The sequence below is a fragment of the Scyliorhinus torazame genome, chromosome 2, assembly GCF_047496885.1.
Source record: "Scyliorhinus torazame isolate Kashiwa2021f chromosome 2, sScyTor2.1, whole genome shotgun sequence".
NCBI lineage: Eukaryota > Metazoa > Chordata > Chondrichthyes > Carcharhiniformes > Scyliorhinidae > Scyliorhinus > Scyliorhinus torazame.
Window position 1 is genome coordinate 181,256,054 of NC_092708.1, and position 18,658 is coordinate 181,274,711.

At 48.5% G+C, this 18,658-nt stretch overlaps 1 protein-coding gene across 3 annotated transcripts in view; it reads right to left on the reverse strand.

The window, feature by feature from the left end:
- Positions 1–544: 544 nt before the first annotated feature.
- ahr1b (aryl hydrocarbon receptor 1b) overlaps positions 545–18,658 on the reverse strand; it is a 264,814-nt gene continuing 246,700 nt past the window's right edge. For all 3 annotated transcript variants that reach the window (XM_072480944.1, XM_072480951.1, XM_072480959.1), the window contains 2 exons: positions 14,585–16,031; positions 545–4,869 (listed from right to left, as the gene is read on the reverse strand). In XM_072480944.1, the coding sequence (XP_072337045.1) occupies positions 4,720–4,869; positions 14,585–16,031 (1,597 nt within the window). In that variant the 3' untranslated portion in view covers positions 545–4,719. The remainder of the gene's footprint in view (positions 4,870–14,584; positions 16,032–18,658) is intronic.

The following is an 18,658-nucleotide window of genomic DNA, read 5'->3' on the forward strand; positions in this document are numbered from 1 at the left end:
ACATTCTCCAACAGATGCCTCCCCTTTACAAACCCCGTCTGGTCTTCCCCTATCACCCCTGGCACACAGTCCTCAATCCGCGAGGCCAAGATCTTTGCCAGTACTTTGGCATCCACATTTAGCAATGATATAGGACGATAGGACCCACACTGCTCTGGGTCTTTATCCTTCTTTAATATTAAGGATATGGAAGCCTGTGATAATGTAGGGGGGAGCTCTCCCTTTTCCCTCGCCTCATTATATGCCCTTATCAGCGGGGCCCCGATCCCCAGAAAATCTCATAAAATTCCACATGGAACCCATCCGGGCCCAGGGCCTTCCCTGCCTACATCGCCTCCATCACCTCAACCAGTCCAATGGGGACCCCAGCTCCTTCACCACCTTGGGGATCTCCAATCCGTCTAGGGATCGCTGCCCGGACACTATGGGGCAATGTAACATGGCCAATCCACCTAACCACACACCTTTGGATTGTGGTGCACAACTTTGTAAAATTCAAACCAGGAGAAAATACTGAAAAACTCATGTGTATGAGTAAAACTCTTAAGGTGTCTGCTCAAAATTTTTAATGTTGAGAATAAAGTACATTTCAACAGGCAATAGACTGGGACATACAGATTGTGATCATTCAATAAATTGGGTTATCTTATTTAAAAGCTACAATAAATCTTGCCAAGTGTTAAACTCTAATAGTAAAATAAATGTGCGCAACTGTTAAACAACATATTCAAATCGACAGATTCAGAAAGCTTGACTCCAAAATTAAATAAAAATATAAATAAATATAATTAAGTGTCGGGCAGTTCTAACAGTGTGTCGACATTATGGCACCAGTGGATGCTCCAAAGTGTTAATAACAATTAAAATTCTACATTCAAATTACACATCAATTAGTCATAACTATAAAACATCAGCAATTTACAGTAAAAAAAAAGTTACACGGTACTAACCAAACTGACCTACATTTGTGACCAGAAAGAGGTTTTACAAAGCAGTGCTTCAAGGTGTGCTCAATGCAAATCTAGAAATCTCACGTTACACTATTTACAATATATATATATATATATATATATATGTATAGGTTTTATATTTATGCTTTAAGGTCAGACTTTAGCTTTGATTGTCAGCGCACTTAAGTCTAATATTGATTGTCCACGTTGCATAGGAAGGAACTGAGCTTAAAATACATTTCTCTTTTCCTTTCCTCTCAGTTCCTCTTTCCTTCATTCAAGAGGCTCCTCCCGACTCTTACGGACAGCTGCTTCCATGCCCAACCTAAGTAGGAATTCATCACACACAATTCCGATCTCTTGAGCATTCCGGATTTTAATCACTTCACCTTTGGTGGCAATGTCTCAAGTTGCTTGGACCCCCAAACTCTGGAATTCTCTCCCTAAAACTCTCCACCTCACTCACTCTCCTCCTTTAGGGCGTTCCTTAAAACCTATCTATTCGCCCAAACTTTGGGCCACCTGCCCTGATATTCCCGAATGTAGTTTGGGGTCTAATTTTTGATTGTTAACATTCCTAGGAAATGCTTTGGGGCATTTTGCTACATTAAAGATGCTATATAAATATGACTGTAGGAAGTGCATATCTGATGGCTCTTCTTGTGACGTATCCATCAGAGAATCTGATCTTCTGCTAACCGAAGATCCAAATACGTACCAGAACATAGGAGCACAGAAAGACTCGCTGCTTGGCCATCCTACAGATCTTTCAACTCCAGAGTTCAGCAAAGCCTAAGCTGTTTGCGGGGTAAATCCATTAACGCAGCAAGTTCTGCCAAGAGTGAAGATGGTGCATATTGAACTTGTGCTGCCTGGTCAGTTGGAAACCTTTATGCCACTGGCAGAGGTCACCATTTGGGGATTGATCCTGGGACCTCAGTTACAAATCTTTTGGGAATCTGAGGAGGGTATAATTTACCCTTTGTGAAAACATGCTGCAGGTCTGTTTACTAAAGGACACTAGCTTGCTACGCTAACAAAGCCTGCTTTTAAAAATTAAAGCGCGTCCATCAATTTATTTCTGTGTGGGACATTCAAATAGTAACAAAGCATCTGTAAAATGTCAGTTTAACCCTCCCCCACTGGCCCCCAGTAATTCAAGTGTCATCTCTTAGAAAGTATTGCAAACAGTCAGGGAAAAAAAGCAGTGTCTTTAAACAGAAATTGTTTCATTCCTATTTCCTTGAACATTTTAATTTGCTACAGAAATATTGGGGGTGGGGAGAGTAGAAGCGGCTGTGCTGAAACATCCAACCAGTGTCCAACCAGAGTTACCAACGTTACTGTCAAGTCATGGGAGGTCAGAGCCTCTAAATGGAAAACCCCATCATTTCTCATGACTTCACTAAAGTGGCTGACAGCAAACAGGATTGAAAGTAAATAAATTCCACTTCCCCAAATTGAAATCCTACCTGCGAATCAATATTCTGACCCTTTTACTGAATTATGGCCAGGCTCTGAATAAATAATAAGTGACTCAGAGGAACATGTCTAGTGTTCTGCTTAAAGGATTAAAACAATGTGGTGTTGAGGTAATTCAATATAGCTTTGCAGGAGAGGCCATTAAACCTTTTGAAGAATTTTGTTTCCACTGATTTGGTGCTCTCTCTGCAATAATCAAACTTACAGATACCAATGAGCTGACACAGTTTCATACAAACTCGTCAGCATTTTTCACCTTTCACACAACAGAAACAGAAAATATATTTTTGCATCTGAAAACTGGTGCAAAGAGACAGGGGAGTTATCAAGTCCTTTATAACAGGCTGCCTTGCCTACACCGCAAAGTGGAGTTTTCTCTGGGGTAAGGGCTGGGGATGCTAGAGGGGGCAAATTTTCATGATCCTTTATTTTCCTTTATTCATTTCCTTTATTTTTTATTTATTTTTTTAATTTAGAGTACCCAATTCTTTTTTTTTCCCAATTAAGGGGAAATTTAGCGTGACCAACCTACTTACCCTGCACATCTTTGGGTTGTGGGGGTCAGATCCACACAGGCATGGGGAGAGTGTGCAAACTCCACACAGACAGCAACCCGTAGCTGGGGTCGAACCCAGGTCCTCGGCGCTGTGAGGCAGCAGTGCTAACCACTGCGCCACCGTGCCGCCTATTCATTTTCTTTAATTCAGTTTTACAATTTGTCACAATGGATTTTGGAGCACAACCTTACGGCTGTTAGTTAATGTCAGATCAGCTCCACCCTGGCCCACCTACCGCCTCAGCCAGACACTACACTGCATAGTTACTTGCTACGCCACAGAATGAGGTGTCAGTGGAGCTACTGGCTTTTAACGGATTTACATAAATTAATTTTTTAGAGCAGCTGTTGCCAACACAATACTCAAACCATTAACATTGTACTGTGCCCTATCATAAATCAATATGTAAGATTTTAACATGTATAAATAAGCAATTGATTAAATGAAATTTAAAATAACTACATAGAGATTGAATACTGCTCTGTGACATGACACACTATAACACACAATATTATCAATCAGAACTAAATCTATTATCACTAATTCTCAATGGCTGAGGAATCTGATTCCAAAATCTAACATTATCTGGGACTTTGCATCATGCAGCTTAACTTTATCAATCAACCACTAGGGAGATCAATTTTTGTATTAGTTGATTGAAAGGAGCCATCACAGCAGACTCCATTCAGATCTGGCAGATGTTGAGGCTGAGATCAAACATGCTGGTCTGGGGATAAAAACTGGGATTGTCCTGGGCATTCCCCCAATAAAACTACCAAAGCGTTTCAACCCTTGAATCCTGTGGTGAGGAAGTCTTACCCTTGGTAATTAGAAAGCAGACTATTGCCTATTTTACGCAAAATATTACAGGACTAACATTTACTCGGGTTTAAATCCCGCTGCGATGTGACCATTTTATAATCTTCACGTTGTCAGATGCGAAATGGCTTTGATACTTTACTTCGAATTGCTTCAAGATATCAGAGGAGATTTCTTTATTTGACTCGGTGATATCCTTCACTGTTTTTAATGGTGTTCATGGTGTGGAGATGCCAGCGTTGGACTGGGGTGAGCTCAGTAAGAAGTCTTACAACACCAGGTTAAAGTCCAATAGGTTTGTTTTCAATCATTAGCTTACGGAGCACTGCTCCTTCCTCAGGTGAATGAGCAAGTGAATCACCTGAGGAAGGAGCAGCGCTCCTAAAGCTAGTGATTTGAAACAAACCTGTTGGACTTTAACCTGGTGTTGTAAGACTTTTTAATGGTGTTGACTGAGGTACCATTTCACAGGCATCCAGCCCAGATCCTTCCTGTACCTCAGTAAACGGGATCATTAGTGACCTTGTTGGAGGAAACGCCAAAATGGATAGCACCCAGTTTCCAGTTGGTTAACGATGGGGAACATGGTTGAAACATGGCCAATTTTCAACCTTTAAATTCCTCCGACTGATTCGAATCAGCAACAGAGAGGTTAGGCAATGGGAATGAGAGGCAACTGGTTTTGCACCCTGCACCTTTCTTTCTCGCAGAACAACTTAAACCATTTTCCTTCATAATTACCACCCGGGGTTCATTTTGTTACCCACAATTTTTTCCGCCCCCATAATAATGACTTGAGGAGATTGAACAGGTAGCGTTGTAAAGCCAAAAGTGCCTTGAATCACATCGGAAATCTTCTATCTTCACACACAGTCCTGGGGCTGATCCTGAGCTGACCTTGTGGCTGGATGTCACTGAGGGTAATAACCAGTTGTTGGTGGGTTTGGATGGATTTCCGCACCGGGATGCAGTCTGTCTGAGGGCACCGCGTTCCCACTGGGATGTACGCAGCCTCCAGGAAATGCCAGGTCTCCGCTGTTCAAATTGCAGCTGCTCCCCACCTAGGAACATGGTCACAGAAAGTAGAAAGTTGTGAGGTTAGATTTGCTATTAATAATGAGTCTACTATTGTGAACTTGTAATTGGCGGATTGCATACTCGAGCTGGTGCCTGGCACCACAGGAAGGCATGTCTCTAAGCCTGAATTAGGATTATCCTTTTCTCGAGGCTTTGCAACTTCTGCGTTCAGCCACTACCTCCAAGAAAGTTATGTCCCATCATCAATTTGTTGGCAACATCCTGCTGTCGCCTTTGTTACCATTCAACTTATGCGGGATTGGATAGAAAGTCTAGTCAATGATGAGGGTCATCAGAATGGAACCTTTAGCTGATGAGTGTTGACGTTGCTGTAGCTGTTGACGTGGGTGCAGCAGTCAGTCAACATTAGTCTGGAATGGTAGCTCTGGCTGACTTAATACCCCACCCCATTAACCAAGGGCATGCAGGGTCACTGCACTGTCCAGCTGAGATGAATGAACTGGGCCCAGCTTGCCCAAGGTTTTCCCACACTGTATGGTTCTGTCTAGCTCTGGGGTTATTCAATGGGAGGCTTTGTCCTCCAGCTGTGCCTTGCTACACTACCCACTCTCTGATGGTGGCTCCAAACCTGCTCCCTTGAGGACTCAAGTCAGCAGTGAGCTGGAACTGAACACGAGACAGAATGATTTACCACTCACGTTCTCCCCTCCTGTCCTGGGAAGGGCGTGGTCCACACACTCAAAGACTTCAGTTCACTCTCCCGAACTCCCCAGTCTCAGAGAGCAAAGGAGTGATCTCTCCCACTTTAAGGGGAGTGGAGAGTGGGATTTGCTGCACAGCTGTGTTGTTTTCTTGCGTCACTTTGGACTGAACCAGCCCAACACAAGAATGGAAATGTTGGTGCGCCCTGCTAATGCTCAATACACACCAGGTGCTGTCACTGTGTGAAAGCCGTTGTTTCCGTTGTACTTGGAAGCAGAGCATGTAGTCCTAGGATCCAAATCCGGCAGAAACCTCGCCACCACAAAGTGCCTGCGAAATCTGGCGGCACTTCCCCTGATGTAAACTAGAGCTGAGTTCAAATGCAACCCAACCAACCAATGAGTGTCCTTTTTGCATAGCAGTCTCAGATTAAAATCAGTTTGGGATGTCTCAACATCAGGTGCAACTATACAGCACAAATCTGCCCATGATGTGGCAGCAATCAGCATGAAAACAATTGTCTAACTCCAGAAGAGGTAGAAGGATTCGCTCTGTGAAAATCGGAAATATTCATGTTGGTTGCAGGGTAAGAGGTGAAGTTAGGATTGGGGCACAGTACTGTGGTGAACCACTGTAGTATATTGTACATACTGTTCTTACTTATTGTACTTACTGTTTGTTACATGTCTGGGTTTGTCCCTGCTGGCTCCGCCCCTCAGGCTCAAGTATAAAGGTGGCTAACCTCCAGCCCTGCCCTCATTCTGGGACCGGCTGCCAGCAGGTATCTTTTAGCTGATTAAAGCCACAGTTTACTCTTCCGATTCTCATCTGTCGTCATTGATGGTACACCAATTTAATCAGCTAAAAATGTTAAGATGGATCCATCGCTCAAGCCTGATCACCTGGAGCTGGACCCCCAAGTAGCCGACGCCACTGCCACGTTTGAACACTGGCTAAGCTGCTTCGAATCTTACATTGATTCCTCCGCCGCCGCCGACGCTGAGACCCACAAGCTGTGAGTCCTCAACTCCCGGGTGAGCCAGCAAGTTATCCTTCTTATCAGAGATGCTACCTCGTAAGAGGATGCGATAATGCTGCTGAAGAGGCAGTATGTTAAGGAAGTCAATGAGGTGTACGCTAGGCATCTCCTTGCCACGAGGCGACAGGGCCACGGAGAATCGCAAGCTGAATTTCTATGCGCCTTGCGGGTACTCGGCCGGAACTGAAGTTGTAAGGCGGTATCGGCTATCAAGCACACCAAATTGTTGATCCGGGATGCCTATGTTGCAGGCATAAAATCTAATTACATCCGCCAGTGCCTACTAGAAGGGGGTACACTCGACCTCCAAGACACAGTACAACTCTCGGACTCGTTGGAAGTGGCCATCCATAACATGGATGCCTACACCTCTGGCCACGCGGCACCCTCGTGGACGTCGTGGGCGCCGCCATCACCCGACCCAGGGGCGCCGCAAGCCTGTGCCGCGCAGCGATCCGGCAACTCCGGAGGCCTGAAATGTTACTTCTGTGGCCATGGTAAGCACCCCAGACAACGCTGCCCAGCGAGGAGCGCGATCTGCAACGGGTGCGGAAAGACCTGTTCCTAAACCCAGCAGCGCTGCGTGTAGCCCGCGGGGACCGCCCCCATCTTCCACGTCATCCGCCACGTGCGACGCGTGGGGGCTGCCATCCGCCACGTGCGACCCATGGGGGCCGCCATCTTGGAATCACCCCTCTGCCTCCTGGAACCCCTGCTCACCAGATCGTACGCTGGCCTCCGCTACCCTCGATCAGCCCACCCACCTTCCGAAGCTCGCCTCCATCACCCTCGACCAATCTCGACCTCATCACCTCACTAAATCCATGATGGCCGTCCGGATCAACGGCCACGAGACGACCTGCCTCTTCGACTCCGGGAGTACGGGGAGTTTCATTCAGCCAGATACGATACGACGCTGCTCCCTCCCAATTTTACCCACGACCCAGAAAATCTCCCCAGCTTCTGAATCACATTCTGTGGAAGTCCGTGGGTACTGTGTCGCAACCCATACAGTACGGGGCGTCGAGTACAAAAATTTCAAGCTCTACATCCTCCCCCAACTCTGCGCTGCCCGACTACTAGGTCTAGATTGCCAATGCCACTTCAAAGGTCTTACCTTGGAGTTCGATGGACCCCTGCCCCCTCTCACCGTCTGTAGCCTCTCGACCCCACCCCCGCTCTTTGCTAACCTCACCCTGGACTGTAACCCCGTCGCCACTAGGAGCAGATGATACAGTGCTCGGGACAAGGCCTTTATCAGGTCGAAGGTCCAGCGACTCCTGCGGGAAGAGAACATGGAGGCCAGTACTAGCCCCTGGAGAGACCAAGTGGTGGTCGTCAAAACTGGGGAGAAGCTACAGTCAGACCATCAACCGGTACACACAGCTCGATGCGTACCCTCTCCCCTGCATATCTGACATGGTCAATCAGATTGCGCAGTACCGAGTCTTCTCCACTATTGACTTGAAGTCCACGTACCACTAGCTCACTATCCGTCCGGAGGACCGCCAATACACTGCCTTCGAGGCAGGTGGCTGCCTCTACCACTTCCTCAGGGTCCCCTTCGGCGTCATCAATGGAGTCTCGGTCTTCCAATGTTGCTAACTTTTGGTTGGTTCAATTGGCTCTGTTTTATAACCTTTGCTCTCGAGTCGCCAGGTATCTTTATGATACCGCCACGAGGTTCAAGTTCAAGTAATGATCAATAACTCAATACACCAATTAGTAAGATTCAAATCAAAGCACATTTATTATACACAGTAATCGCTACTCATGCATATATTCTACGTCTAAGCTACTTCTACAACTAACAGGCCTACACTTAGCTTCGGACTGGCCCACCAGGTCAGGGGAACAAATGGCCTTTCGTTCGGGTTCTGAGTCTGCGGGATTCGAAGTTGGTACGGACTGGTAGCTAGGAGCGCCTATCTCGTATCGAGCGTTGAATTAAGACTTACTGGCTTTTGGCGGCAGCTGAACTGTCAAGGGTTGGTTCGCGTTGCTGAGTGACCCGGTCAAGAAGAACGATTTGAACTTGGGGGCTTAACTTTATAGTCCCCAGGGGCTTCCCGCCTTTCGGGGCGGACCCTGTACCTGGTTCCGAGTGATTGGACTTTGTCCCAATCGCTTGGTTCGATTTCTCCAATACTGGAGCGGTTCCCTGATCAATGGGCGGTATTGAGGTGTCCGGTAACCTCTTTTATGTTGGCTCCTGCTGGTGCCGAGGAGTCTGGCTTGGCTTTGTTTATCCCAAATGTTTCGATTGTACCTGGGGATCGCTCATTAGTATGTAGATGGCTGCTTGTATCGATGCTGTCTGGGCTTTTGCAGAGTTTAATACACAGTAACTTGCACCTGCTAGTTTCTGCCTGTGTTGGCTGAATTTCCCTGCAGCGTTTGCTGTTCTCCATTTTACGTCGGGAGTTGGCCAACCCAGGTGGCTACACCAACGGGAGATGGACCGAATGGTTGACCAGTACGGGCTGCGGGCCACGTTCCCATATCTGGAAAATTTCACCATCTGCGGCCATGACCAGCAGGACCATGACGCTAACCTCCAACATTTCCTCCACACCGCCAAGCTCCTTAACCTAACATACAATAGAAATGCGTTTTCCGCATAACCCGCCAAGCCATCCTTGGCTACGTTGTGGAAAACGGAGTCCTAGGGCCTGATCCTGACCGCATGCGCCCCATCGTGGAACTTCCACTCCCCCACTGCCTCAAGGCCCTGAAGAGATGCCTGGGGTTCTTTTCCTATTATGCCCAGTGGGTCCCCAATTATGCGGACAAGGCCCGCCCGCTCATTAAATCCACCATTTTTCCCCTGACGGCTGAGGCCCGCCTGGCCTTCAACCGCATCAAAACAGATATTGCCAAAGCCACGATGCACGCAGTAGACGGGTCCATCCCGTTCCAAGTGGAGAGCGATGTGTTTGACTTCGCTCTGGCCTCTACCCTCAACCAGGCGGGCAGGCCAGTGGCTTTCTTCTCCCGTACCCTCCAGGGCTCCGAAATTCGACACTCCTCCATCGAAAAGGAAGCCCAGGCCATTGTGAAAGCTGTGCGACATTGGAGGCATTACCTGGCCAGTAGGCGATTCACTCTCCTCACTGACCAACAGTCGGTTGCCTTCATGTTTCACAATACACAGCGGGGCAAGATCAAGAATGACAAGATCCTAAGGTGGAGGATCGAACTCTCCACCTATAATTATGATATCTTGTATCAACCTGGGAAGCTCAATGAGCCCCCAGATGCCCTATCCCACGGTACATGTGCCTGCGCATAAGTAGACCGACTTCGGGCCCTCCACAATGACCTCTGACACCTGTTTTTTCCATTTTATCAAGGCCCGCAACCTGCCTTACTCCATCGAGGAGGTCAGGACCATGACCAGGGACTGCCAGGTCTGCACGGAGTGCAAACCGCACTTCTATCGGCCAGATAGAGCACACCTGGTAAAGGCCTCCCGCCCCTTTGAGCGCCTTAGCATCGATTTCAAAGGACCCTTCCCCTCCACTGACCGTAACGTGTACTTTCTCAACATCATTGATGAGTACTCACGTTTCCCTTTTGCCACCCCGTGCCCTGACATGACCTCTGCCGCAGTCATCAAGGCCCTGCACGGCCTCTCCACCTTGTTCGGTTTCCCCACTTACATCCCTAGCGATCGGGGTTCCTCCTTCATGAGTGCTGAGCTGCGTCAGTTCCTGCTTAGCAAGGGCATCGCCTCAAGCAGGATGACCAGCTACGACCCCCGGGGAAATGGACAGGTGGAGAGGGAGAACGCAACGGTCTGGACGACCGTCCTTCTTGTCCTACGATATATAAGTCTCCCTGTCTCCCGCTGGCCGGAGGTCCTTCCCAATGCGCTCCACTCCATCCGGTCGCTCCTGTGTACCGCCACCAATGTGACCCCTCATGAGAGGATGTTTGTCTTCCCCAGGAAGTCCACCTCAGGGGTCTCACTCCCGTCCTGGCTGATGGTTCCAGGGCCCGTCGTCCGGAAGCATGCGAGGAGTCACAAGTCAGATCCCCTGGTCGAACGGGTCCTTCTCCTCCATGCTAACCCCCAATATGCCGACGTGGCACACCATGATGGGCGGGAGGACACAGTCTCCCTTTGGGACTTGGCACCCGCAGGTTCCCCAGCGACCATCACCACTACCCCCGATTCTACACTGTCTCCCTCCGTTGCTACTCACGACTCTACACCGTCTCCCTCCGTTGCTACGTATCCAGAAGACGACACGCTCCCGGATACACAGGCCTCAACACTTCATCCGACACCAGTGTCCTCACCACAGCCGGGACTGAGGCGATCACAACGGAAGGTCAGAGGCCCCGACAGACTCGATCTCTAATTCAACCCGTCCACTTCACCCCTGCCGGACTCTTTTTTAAAAGGGGCTGAATGTGGTGAACCGCTGTATTATATTGTATATACTGTTCTTACTCATGGTACTTACTGTTCTTACTGTTTGTTACATGTCTGGGTTTGTCCCTGCTGGCTCCGCCCCTCGGGTTCAAGTATAAAGGTGGCTAACCTCCAGCCCTGCCCTCATTCTGGGACCGGCTGCCAGCAGGTGTCTTTCTGTTGATTAAAGCCAGTTTACTCTTCCGACTCTCGTCTGTCGTCATTGATGGTACATCAAGTGTGTTGATTTAGTGCTGTCTTAGACAACAGTTTCGCACCAAGGACTAGACCGAGATTAACCCCAGAATCATGTTACATGGAACTGTCCCCACCAGCAAATGGGAAAAAAATGTTTCATTCCAGCTGCATTTAACGAGGGCACAAACTCCTTTATTTTAAAAGTCATATCTCTGTTTTCAAATCCCTCCATGGCCTCATCCTATCCCTATCTTTGGAATCTCCTCCAGCTCCATGACACTCAAAATATCTGCACTCCACTAATTCCCGATTTTCATATCTTCACCGTGCCTTCAGCTGCCTGGGACCCAAGCTGGGAATTCCCTCCCAAAACATTTCAGACTCTCCAAACCTAAACGTCCCTTAAGACACTCTTTAAAATCTACCTCTTTAGCCAAACTTTTGTCAATTTGCCCTGATATCCCCTTCTATGGTTCGCTGGCTAATTTTGCTTTATAATACTCCTGTGCAGCACCTTGAGATGTTTTATTATGTTAGAGGTACGAGTTGAATCTCAGCTGTCATTGTAAAGCAGCTCTGTGCTTGAGAGCAGCACTCTTATACACCAATCAAACATATTTTTCCAAATCCTGCACCATCACATCTGGGATACTCCCATGATCTGGACCTTATGCTTTCTCCTCTTTCCCTCATCTACTGGCTCCTTTGGAGACATCAATGTTTTTGTAACTGAATGACACAACTGGCTGAAATATTGAGAAATACAGCACCAGAATTGGAATTAAAAGTCCCTTCCAATTGCTTGTGGGAAAGGTTCCGTGCAAAATGATTCTGGGGCCTACCTCAATCCTGTCCCAGCTGGGCAATGTTACTCTAACTCATCCGTCTCGAAATTGGCAGGATCTGGGAAAATACTGCCTCACCCCCCCAAATTTAATCTCCATTAAACCCTGTAGAATAATAGCAGGTGGGGTATAAATCCATCCAGTAATTTCCTATAAAGATTTCTCTCAGTTTTCCTCCCTAACTAGATGAGCAAGATTTTGCTGCATAGATTTCCCTCGAACAACACAGAGGCACAGTGGTTAGCACTGCTGCCTCTCAGCACCAGGGACATGCGTTCAATTCTGGCCTCGGGTGACTGTGTGGAGTTTGCACTTTCTCCCTGAGTCTGCGGGGGTTTCCTCCGGGTGCTCCAGTATCCTCCCACAGTCCAAAGATGTGCAGGTTAGCTGGGGTTATGGGGGTAGAGGGATTGGGCCAGGGAGTTGACCTAGGTAGGGTGCTCTTTCGGAGGGTTGATGTAGATTAGATGGGCCGAATGTCTTTCTTCTGAACTATAGTGATTCTATGGCCTGTCAGCCACACATAGGAGGTGTCGTGCTGAATGGTCAGGCTCTGCCAGAAATCCTAAATTTAGAACAGTAGAAACTTAGGAATAAGAAAAGGAGTATTCCTGTCGAATAAAAGCAAAATATGGCGGATGCTGGAAATTTGAAATAAAAATGAAAAATGCTGGATAAGTTCAGGAGGTCTGTCAGCATCTGCAGAGAAACAGTTTCAAGTCCATGTGACTCTTCGACAGAAACATTGGGTGGAATTTAACAGAAACATTTCTAAGTCATTTGTGGTGGGTTTTGTCGGCGAGTTCTCCACCGCTATCAAACGACACTCAATCACTTTTTCAGCACTGGGGAGCTGAACTCAGAGATCGGGCCACCATTTTGAAAGGGTGCCCGATCTCGAAGTGAGCTTCCATTCCCCACCAATGGGCAATGTCACACCCCACACCCGCCAAGTGAAGACACCCCGCTAAGGGGTCCCTGGGGTACCCCCCTCTTCAGGTCTCACCACACCCCCTTACAGGCACCCCCCTTCAGGACCCCAACCCCTCAGCCCCAAACCTCCCAAAGGTCCCTACTTCCCTGCCCTGCACCCCCGCCAAACTTCAAATCCCCCGTCAACCTGCCTTTCATGGGCATGGCCATCCTCGGGCCCTGACCCTTGGCAGTGCCACCCGGCCACTCTTGCACTGCCACCGACAGTGCCACCTGGGCACATTGGCAGTGCCAAGATGGCAGTGCCAAAGTGCCAGCTGCGCAGTGCCAAGGTGCCTGCATTACAGGAAGAGGGCCAGATAGGCCCTGCACTATGCTTAGCCATCAAGAGGCCTCCAATGGCCCAGGAGACCCCCCAGGTGCCTGGCCCATGTTTGTGTGGACTAGTACTGAAGGGCGCCTGGCTGCAGCCTCAGGCATGCAATGTTTGGTCATGCTCCCTTTCGGCAGGATTCTGATTTTGACACCTCGTGTGACTTGGGTATATCCCTCAAGGTGTAAAGACTGCCGGCAAGGCCGTGGAGGCTTCTCCTGGGATCTCCCGGCCGCGTTGCGCTCTTCCTCGAGTGCAGCGCGGCTGGTAGACCATGCCCATTAACTCTGTTTCTCTCTCCACAGATGCTGCCAGACCTACTGAGTTTTTCCAGCACTTGCTGCTTTTATTTCATGAAGTCTCTCCAATTTCTTTAATCTGCTGCTGAAATACTTTGCAAGTATACTCCCAAATGTTAACAAGTATACCCGAGTACTCATTTAACTGCAAACCCTCTGTTCCTGCCCCACCAATACAGGAACCAATCTCATCCTATCCTATCCCCTAGAACCATCAGGGGCGGGATTCTCCCGCAATTGGCCGGAAGGCCCGACGCCGGCGCCAAGAGTGGCGCGAATCACTCCGGCATTGGGCCGACCAGAAGGTGCGGAATCCTCCGCATGTCCGGGGGCCAGGCCGGTGCCGGAAGAGTTGGCACCACGCCAACTGCCGCCAAAGGGCCGGCGCGAATTGGCGCATGCGCAGAACTGCCGGCGTGGTTCCGCGCATGTGCAGGGGGGGGGTCTTCTCCACGCCGGCCATGGCGGAGCCCTACAGAGGCCGGCGCGGAAGGAAGGAGTGCCCCCACGGCACAGGCCCGTCCCAAGATTGGTGGGCCCCGATCGCGGGCCAGGCCACCGTGGGGGTCATCCCCGGGGCCAGATCCCCCCCGAGGACTCATCTAGCTGGCCTACAAACTAGGCCCCGCCGAGATGGATCATGTCCATTTCACGCCGGCATGACTGGCCAGGGCACGACGGTCGCTCGGCCCACCGGGGCCCGGATAATTGCCGGGGGGGCCGCTGCCAATGGCCCCCGACCGGTGCGGTATAAACCCCGCCCCTGTCTGAAAACTGGTGCCGGAGAATAGGGCAGCCGGCGTCGGAGTGAGATTCACGCTGCCCCCCAGGGATTCTCTGCCCCGACGGAGAATCCCGCCCCAGATTCCTGCTCCAACAGATGTGAATAAATGAGTCTGTCAGTTGGGTGGCAGCTGTAGGCTGGTTACCTTGTGGGAGCTGTCCTGAGATACCGAAGCTGCCAAGAACCCATAAGGGTCCACCGCAGGCTGCAGTTGTTCTGGAGATAGATCCACAAAGGGATTACTGGAAGGATTCAAGGGCTGATACTGGCAGAGAGGTGTTCCCTGTATCTGCTGCTTCTGTGGGAAAGTCTGATAAGTAGATGATGTGGTTAGAAAACCCTGATACTGGCCATCCTTGCCGCTTCCTCCATTCATTGTTAACCCCATGCAAGGTGCCCCACTCATGTGAGAACCTGAGCTCGGAATGATCCCACTTGGGGCGAGAGGCGGACATGTGGAGTGAGGTTGCTGATAGGAATCCAGGTTCTGACCAGCACCATAGCCAGCGAGGTGATCCAGTTTGTAAGAGGCGACTTGATCGGCTGCTGACTGGCAACTGTAATTGAGCCATCGATGATTAGCTCTCAACGGGGAGTTTGCTGGCGAGTGGGAATGCATCCCATTGACTAGAAGCTGTTCGTGGATTTTTGGTTTAAACTGGCACTGTGTGTGCAGGTGCACTTTGAGCTGTTGATGAAAGGGTTCCTCCTCAGTCATTTGAGGCTGCCCATTACTGGGTTCTAAGTGCTGACCCCAGGGTTGGTCATCCTGTTGGGCCTGTAGCAGGAGGTCTTGCTGCTGGAGTACCTGATGGGCTGAATGGAATGCCTGCTGGTGGCGATGCAAATGTTGGGAGGAATACTGAGCCTCTTTTCCCAGAGGTTTGGGTGAATATACCAAGGGGTTTGTGGCCAACGTTTGGGAAAAATCCTGTGTTGAATATGGTTGCTGGGTTCCAGGGAGTTCCTGATCATTTTTAGTCACAAGCGAGTCATGGACATAGGATAAAATTTCCCCATTTGTCAAAATGTCATTTAATGATGGTATGTACTCCGGGTTCGTATCCAACCTCACCATCCTCTCATCAAACAGCAGGAGCTCCAAGTCGTCTGCACCAAGTCCCAGATTTTCAAGTGCACTGAATAAGTCACTATTTAAACAGTTCTCTTCCCCGGCCAGATTAAGGGAGTCCAGTGTGGACAGCAAGGGATCGAGCTGTCCAGTGTTAACCCCCTGCTGGCTGAGCTCACTTGTATCGCTCTGCCAGGTGTCCCCTGCTGTGTATCCAGAGCCACCAGCCTCGCTGAAGAAACTGCTGCTGTAGGAATACTTGGGCTCCGAAGCAGGGTGGCACACGTACACGGACTCGTCCTGTTGCATCATCACACCTAAAAGGGAACTGGGATCCACATTTCTCTGTTCCTTCTCAGTTTTACTCGAGGCATTCTTTCTTCTTCTCCCTTTGGCCTGGCAGGGGTCAGGGAGTCCCGGATTGGAGCAGGCTGCTTGGTAGAGCAGGGCCTCTCCTGTGGCAAAGGTGAATGGCAGATGGAGCGAACGTTTCCGGAGCTCCTCCCCTCCTTCCTCATCTCTGTGTAAGTGGAAAATAACATTAAGAAAAAATTAGTCACCTCAAATGCCTAAAATATCATATGGGCGTTTAGATTAGGCTTCAGGTAGTTACATCAGCTCAGTATTTGGAAAATGTGAAATCAAACATCATCAAAGACTTAAAATAGACCACCCCCTTCCAACACTATGGCTCAATGTGAAAATGCACCACACAGTGTGATGTGCCACCATGCACAATTCAAAACTCATCCAGAGTCTATCTCTAGTTAGGTGATTAAGTTAGCTTGGACTTAGAGACAGGATCATATTCCTGAACTTGGAGGTAGTCAATATGAGCGAGGATTCCCACTTTAGATCACTTCCTGAAAACGGAACATGTACAGGAACAGGATGAAGATCAGTGTCAGGGTGGGCTGTGATACCACCATGGTTGGGTAATCTCACAATAGGCAAGGTAAAGTCGCTGTAGTCCCAGGTGACCACAGGCTGCTTTCCGCTTTGAGGGGCGAGCTGACTGGTGGTGATTTAACCTGAGGGTCACCACACCTCAGGCGAGGGGCAAGGCTGAGAAGGCAGGGTTTTCATGAATAACCTCCCAATACTCTCAGTCTGGACTCTCTAGCAAAGAACAGCATCACGTGGCACCAATGTCTTTCAGGAGAGACAAAGAGGGGAAAAGATAAAGAATAAAATAAGCAGATGAATACACAACTTGGGTTATTTAAATGATCAAATGATTAGGGCTGAGGAGTGAGGTGAATCTGATTGAGGGACATCAGGTGCTGGAAACAGAATGAACAACATTGAACACTCCCAGTTCATCCATTGTCCAGGCTGTATAGTGTTCGCAATGCATGATGGTAAACAATCCCCACTGCACTGACCTGGAAACCCTTCAACCACATCAGGTATTCTTTCTATTTCTGTTTAAATCACGGAATGGTTACAGCACTAGAGGCCAATTGGTCCATTATGTCTGTGTCAGCTCTCTGTAAAATCAATTCACCGTGTCCTACTACAATGTTTTCTCCCCGTAACCCTACAAATTCACTCTCCGTGGATGCTTATCCAATTCCCTTCTAAAGCCACAATTGAACCTGCAGCCACCACCCTCTCAGGCAGTGAATTCCAGATCCAAACCACTCGCTGTGTGAAATGTTTTCGTTCACTTTGTCTTTGGTTCTTTTCCCAATCACCATAAATCTGTGCCCTCTGATTCTTGAGCCTTCCACCAATGGGAACAGTTTCTCCCCATCTACTCTCGCCAGAACCCTCAGTATCTGCAACTACTCTATCAAATCTCCTCTCGGCCATCTCGCCTCGAAGGGGAACCGAACCAGTATCTCCAATCCATCCACATAACCAAAATCCTTCATCCTTGGAACCATTCTCATGAATCTTTTCTGCACCGTCTCCAATTCCGGCACCTACTTCCTGCCATAATATACACCAGTATATCATGGTGCAGACACACACTGATGAACACACAGTGGGACCACTCAACATACACAACACCACAGCCAATCACCAGTGAGAGCATGCGCACTATAAAGACAGGGGGCATCAGAGTGCATCAACTGGTTAGGATAAGGCAAAGGTCTTTAGTTAAAGCTAGTATCGTATCTACCCACAGTTCAAGTATGTTTAAATAGTTAACCTTTTAATAAAATAGTGTTGCACTACTTCAAGTGTTGGTGACCTGTATGTGATCCAGAACACCCAACACATCACTTCTTAAAATACAGTGCCCAGAATTGGACACAATCCTCTAGTTGTGGCTGAATTAGTGTTTTTTGCTGGTTCACCATAATTTGCTTTCAAAATTAAAGGTATTTTTTGCACTGGGTGGCACCAACTGATTGTTGAGATTGTCACAAGACGAGCCTTCTTTTGACTCACTCAATAAATACATTGTGCATTGCGTGATGCATGTAGGAAATTGTTATATAGTATATTGTATTGTAGATCTGTTATTAAAAAACCCTGGGTTCAAATACATACAGGCAGCATGTCTGAGACATTTATGATTAAGGGGTCATAAAGGTGAGGAAACCATTAATTTTAACCATTTACTTGTTTACAAAGAGATGGCTAGTGGAATATTGTTTATGTTTAGGAGATTCCCTGGGGTGTAGATAATTTATGAAGAATTGTGCTAAGAAGGTCATGGGACATCGAAGTGGGAAGAGACTGGAGAATGCCTTATGCTTGGGATACAGATGATGTAATTAATGGGAGGAGCGAGGTCTGCCTGTGGTTTTGTAGTTTGCCATAGGGTTTTAGCCTGACAAGATAGAAGGATTTCAGGTTGTTCCTGAAAGGGTCTCTCTCCAAAGGTCTGCATAGAAATGCAATTAATCCTGATTGTTAGCTGTATTTAGAAGTGTCATTTAAACTGCATTCATAGAATTTTCATAGAATTTACAGTGCAGAAGGAGGCCATTCGGCCCATCGAGTCTGCACCGGCTCTTGGAAAGAGCACCCTACCCAAGGTCAACACCTCCCCCCTATCCCCATAACCCAGTAACCCCACCCAACACTAAGGGCAATTTTGGACACTAAGGGCAATTTATCATGGCCAATCCACCTAACCTGCACATCTTTGGGTTGCTCAATTGGAATGTATATTGACAGGTGTAGATAGGG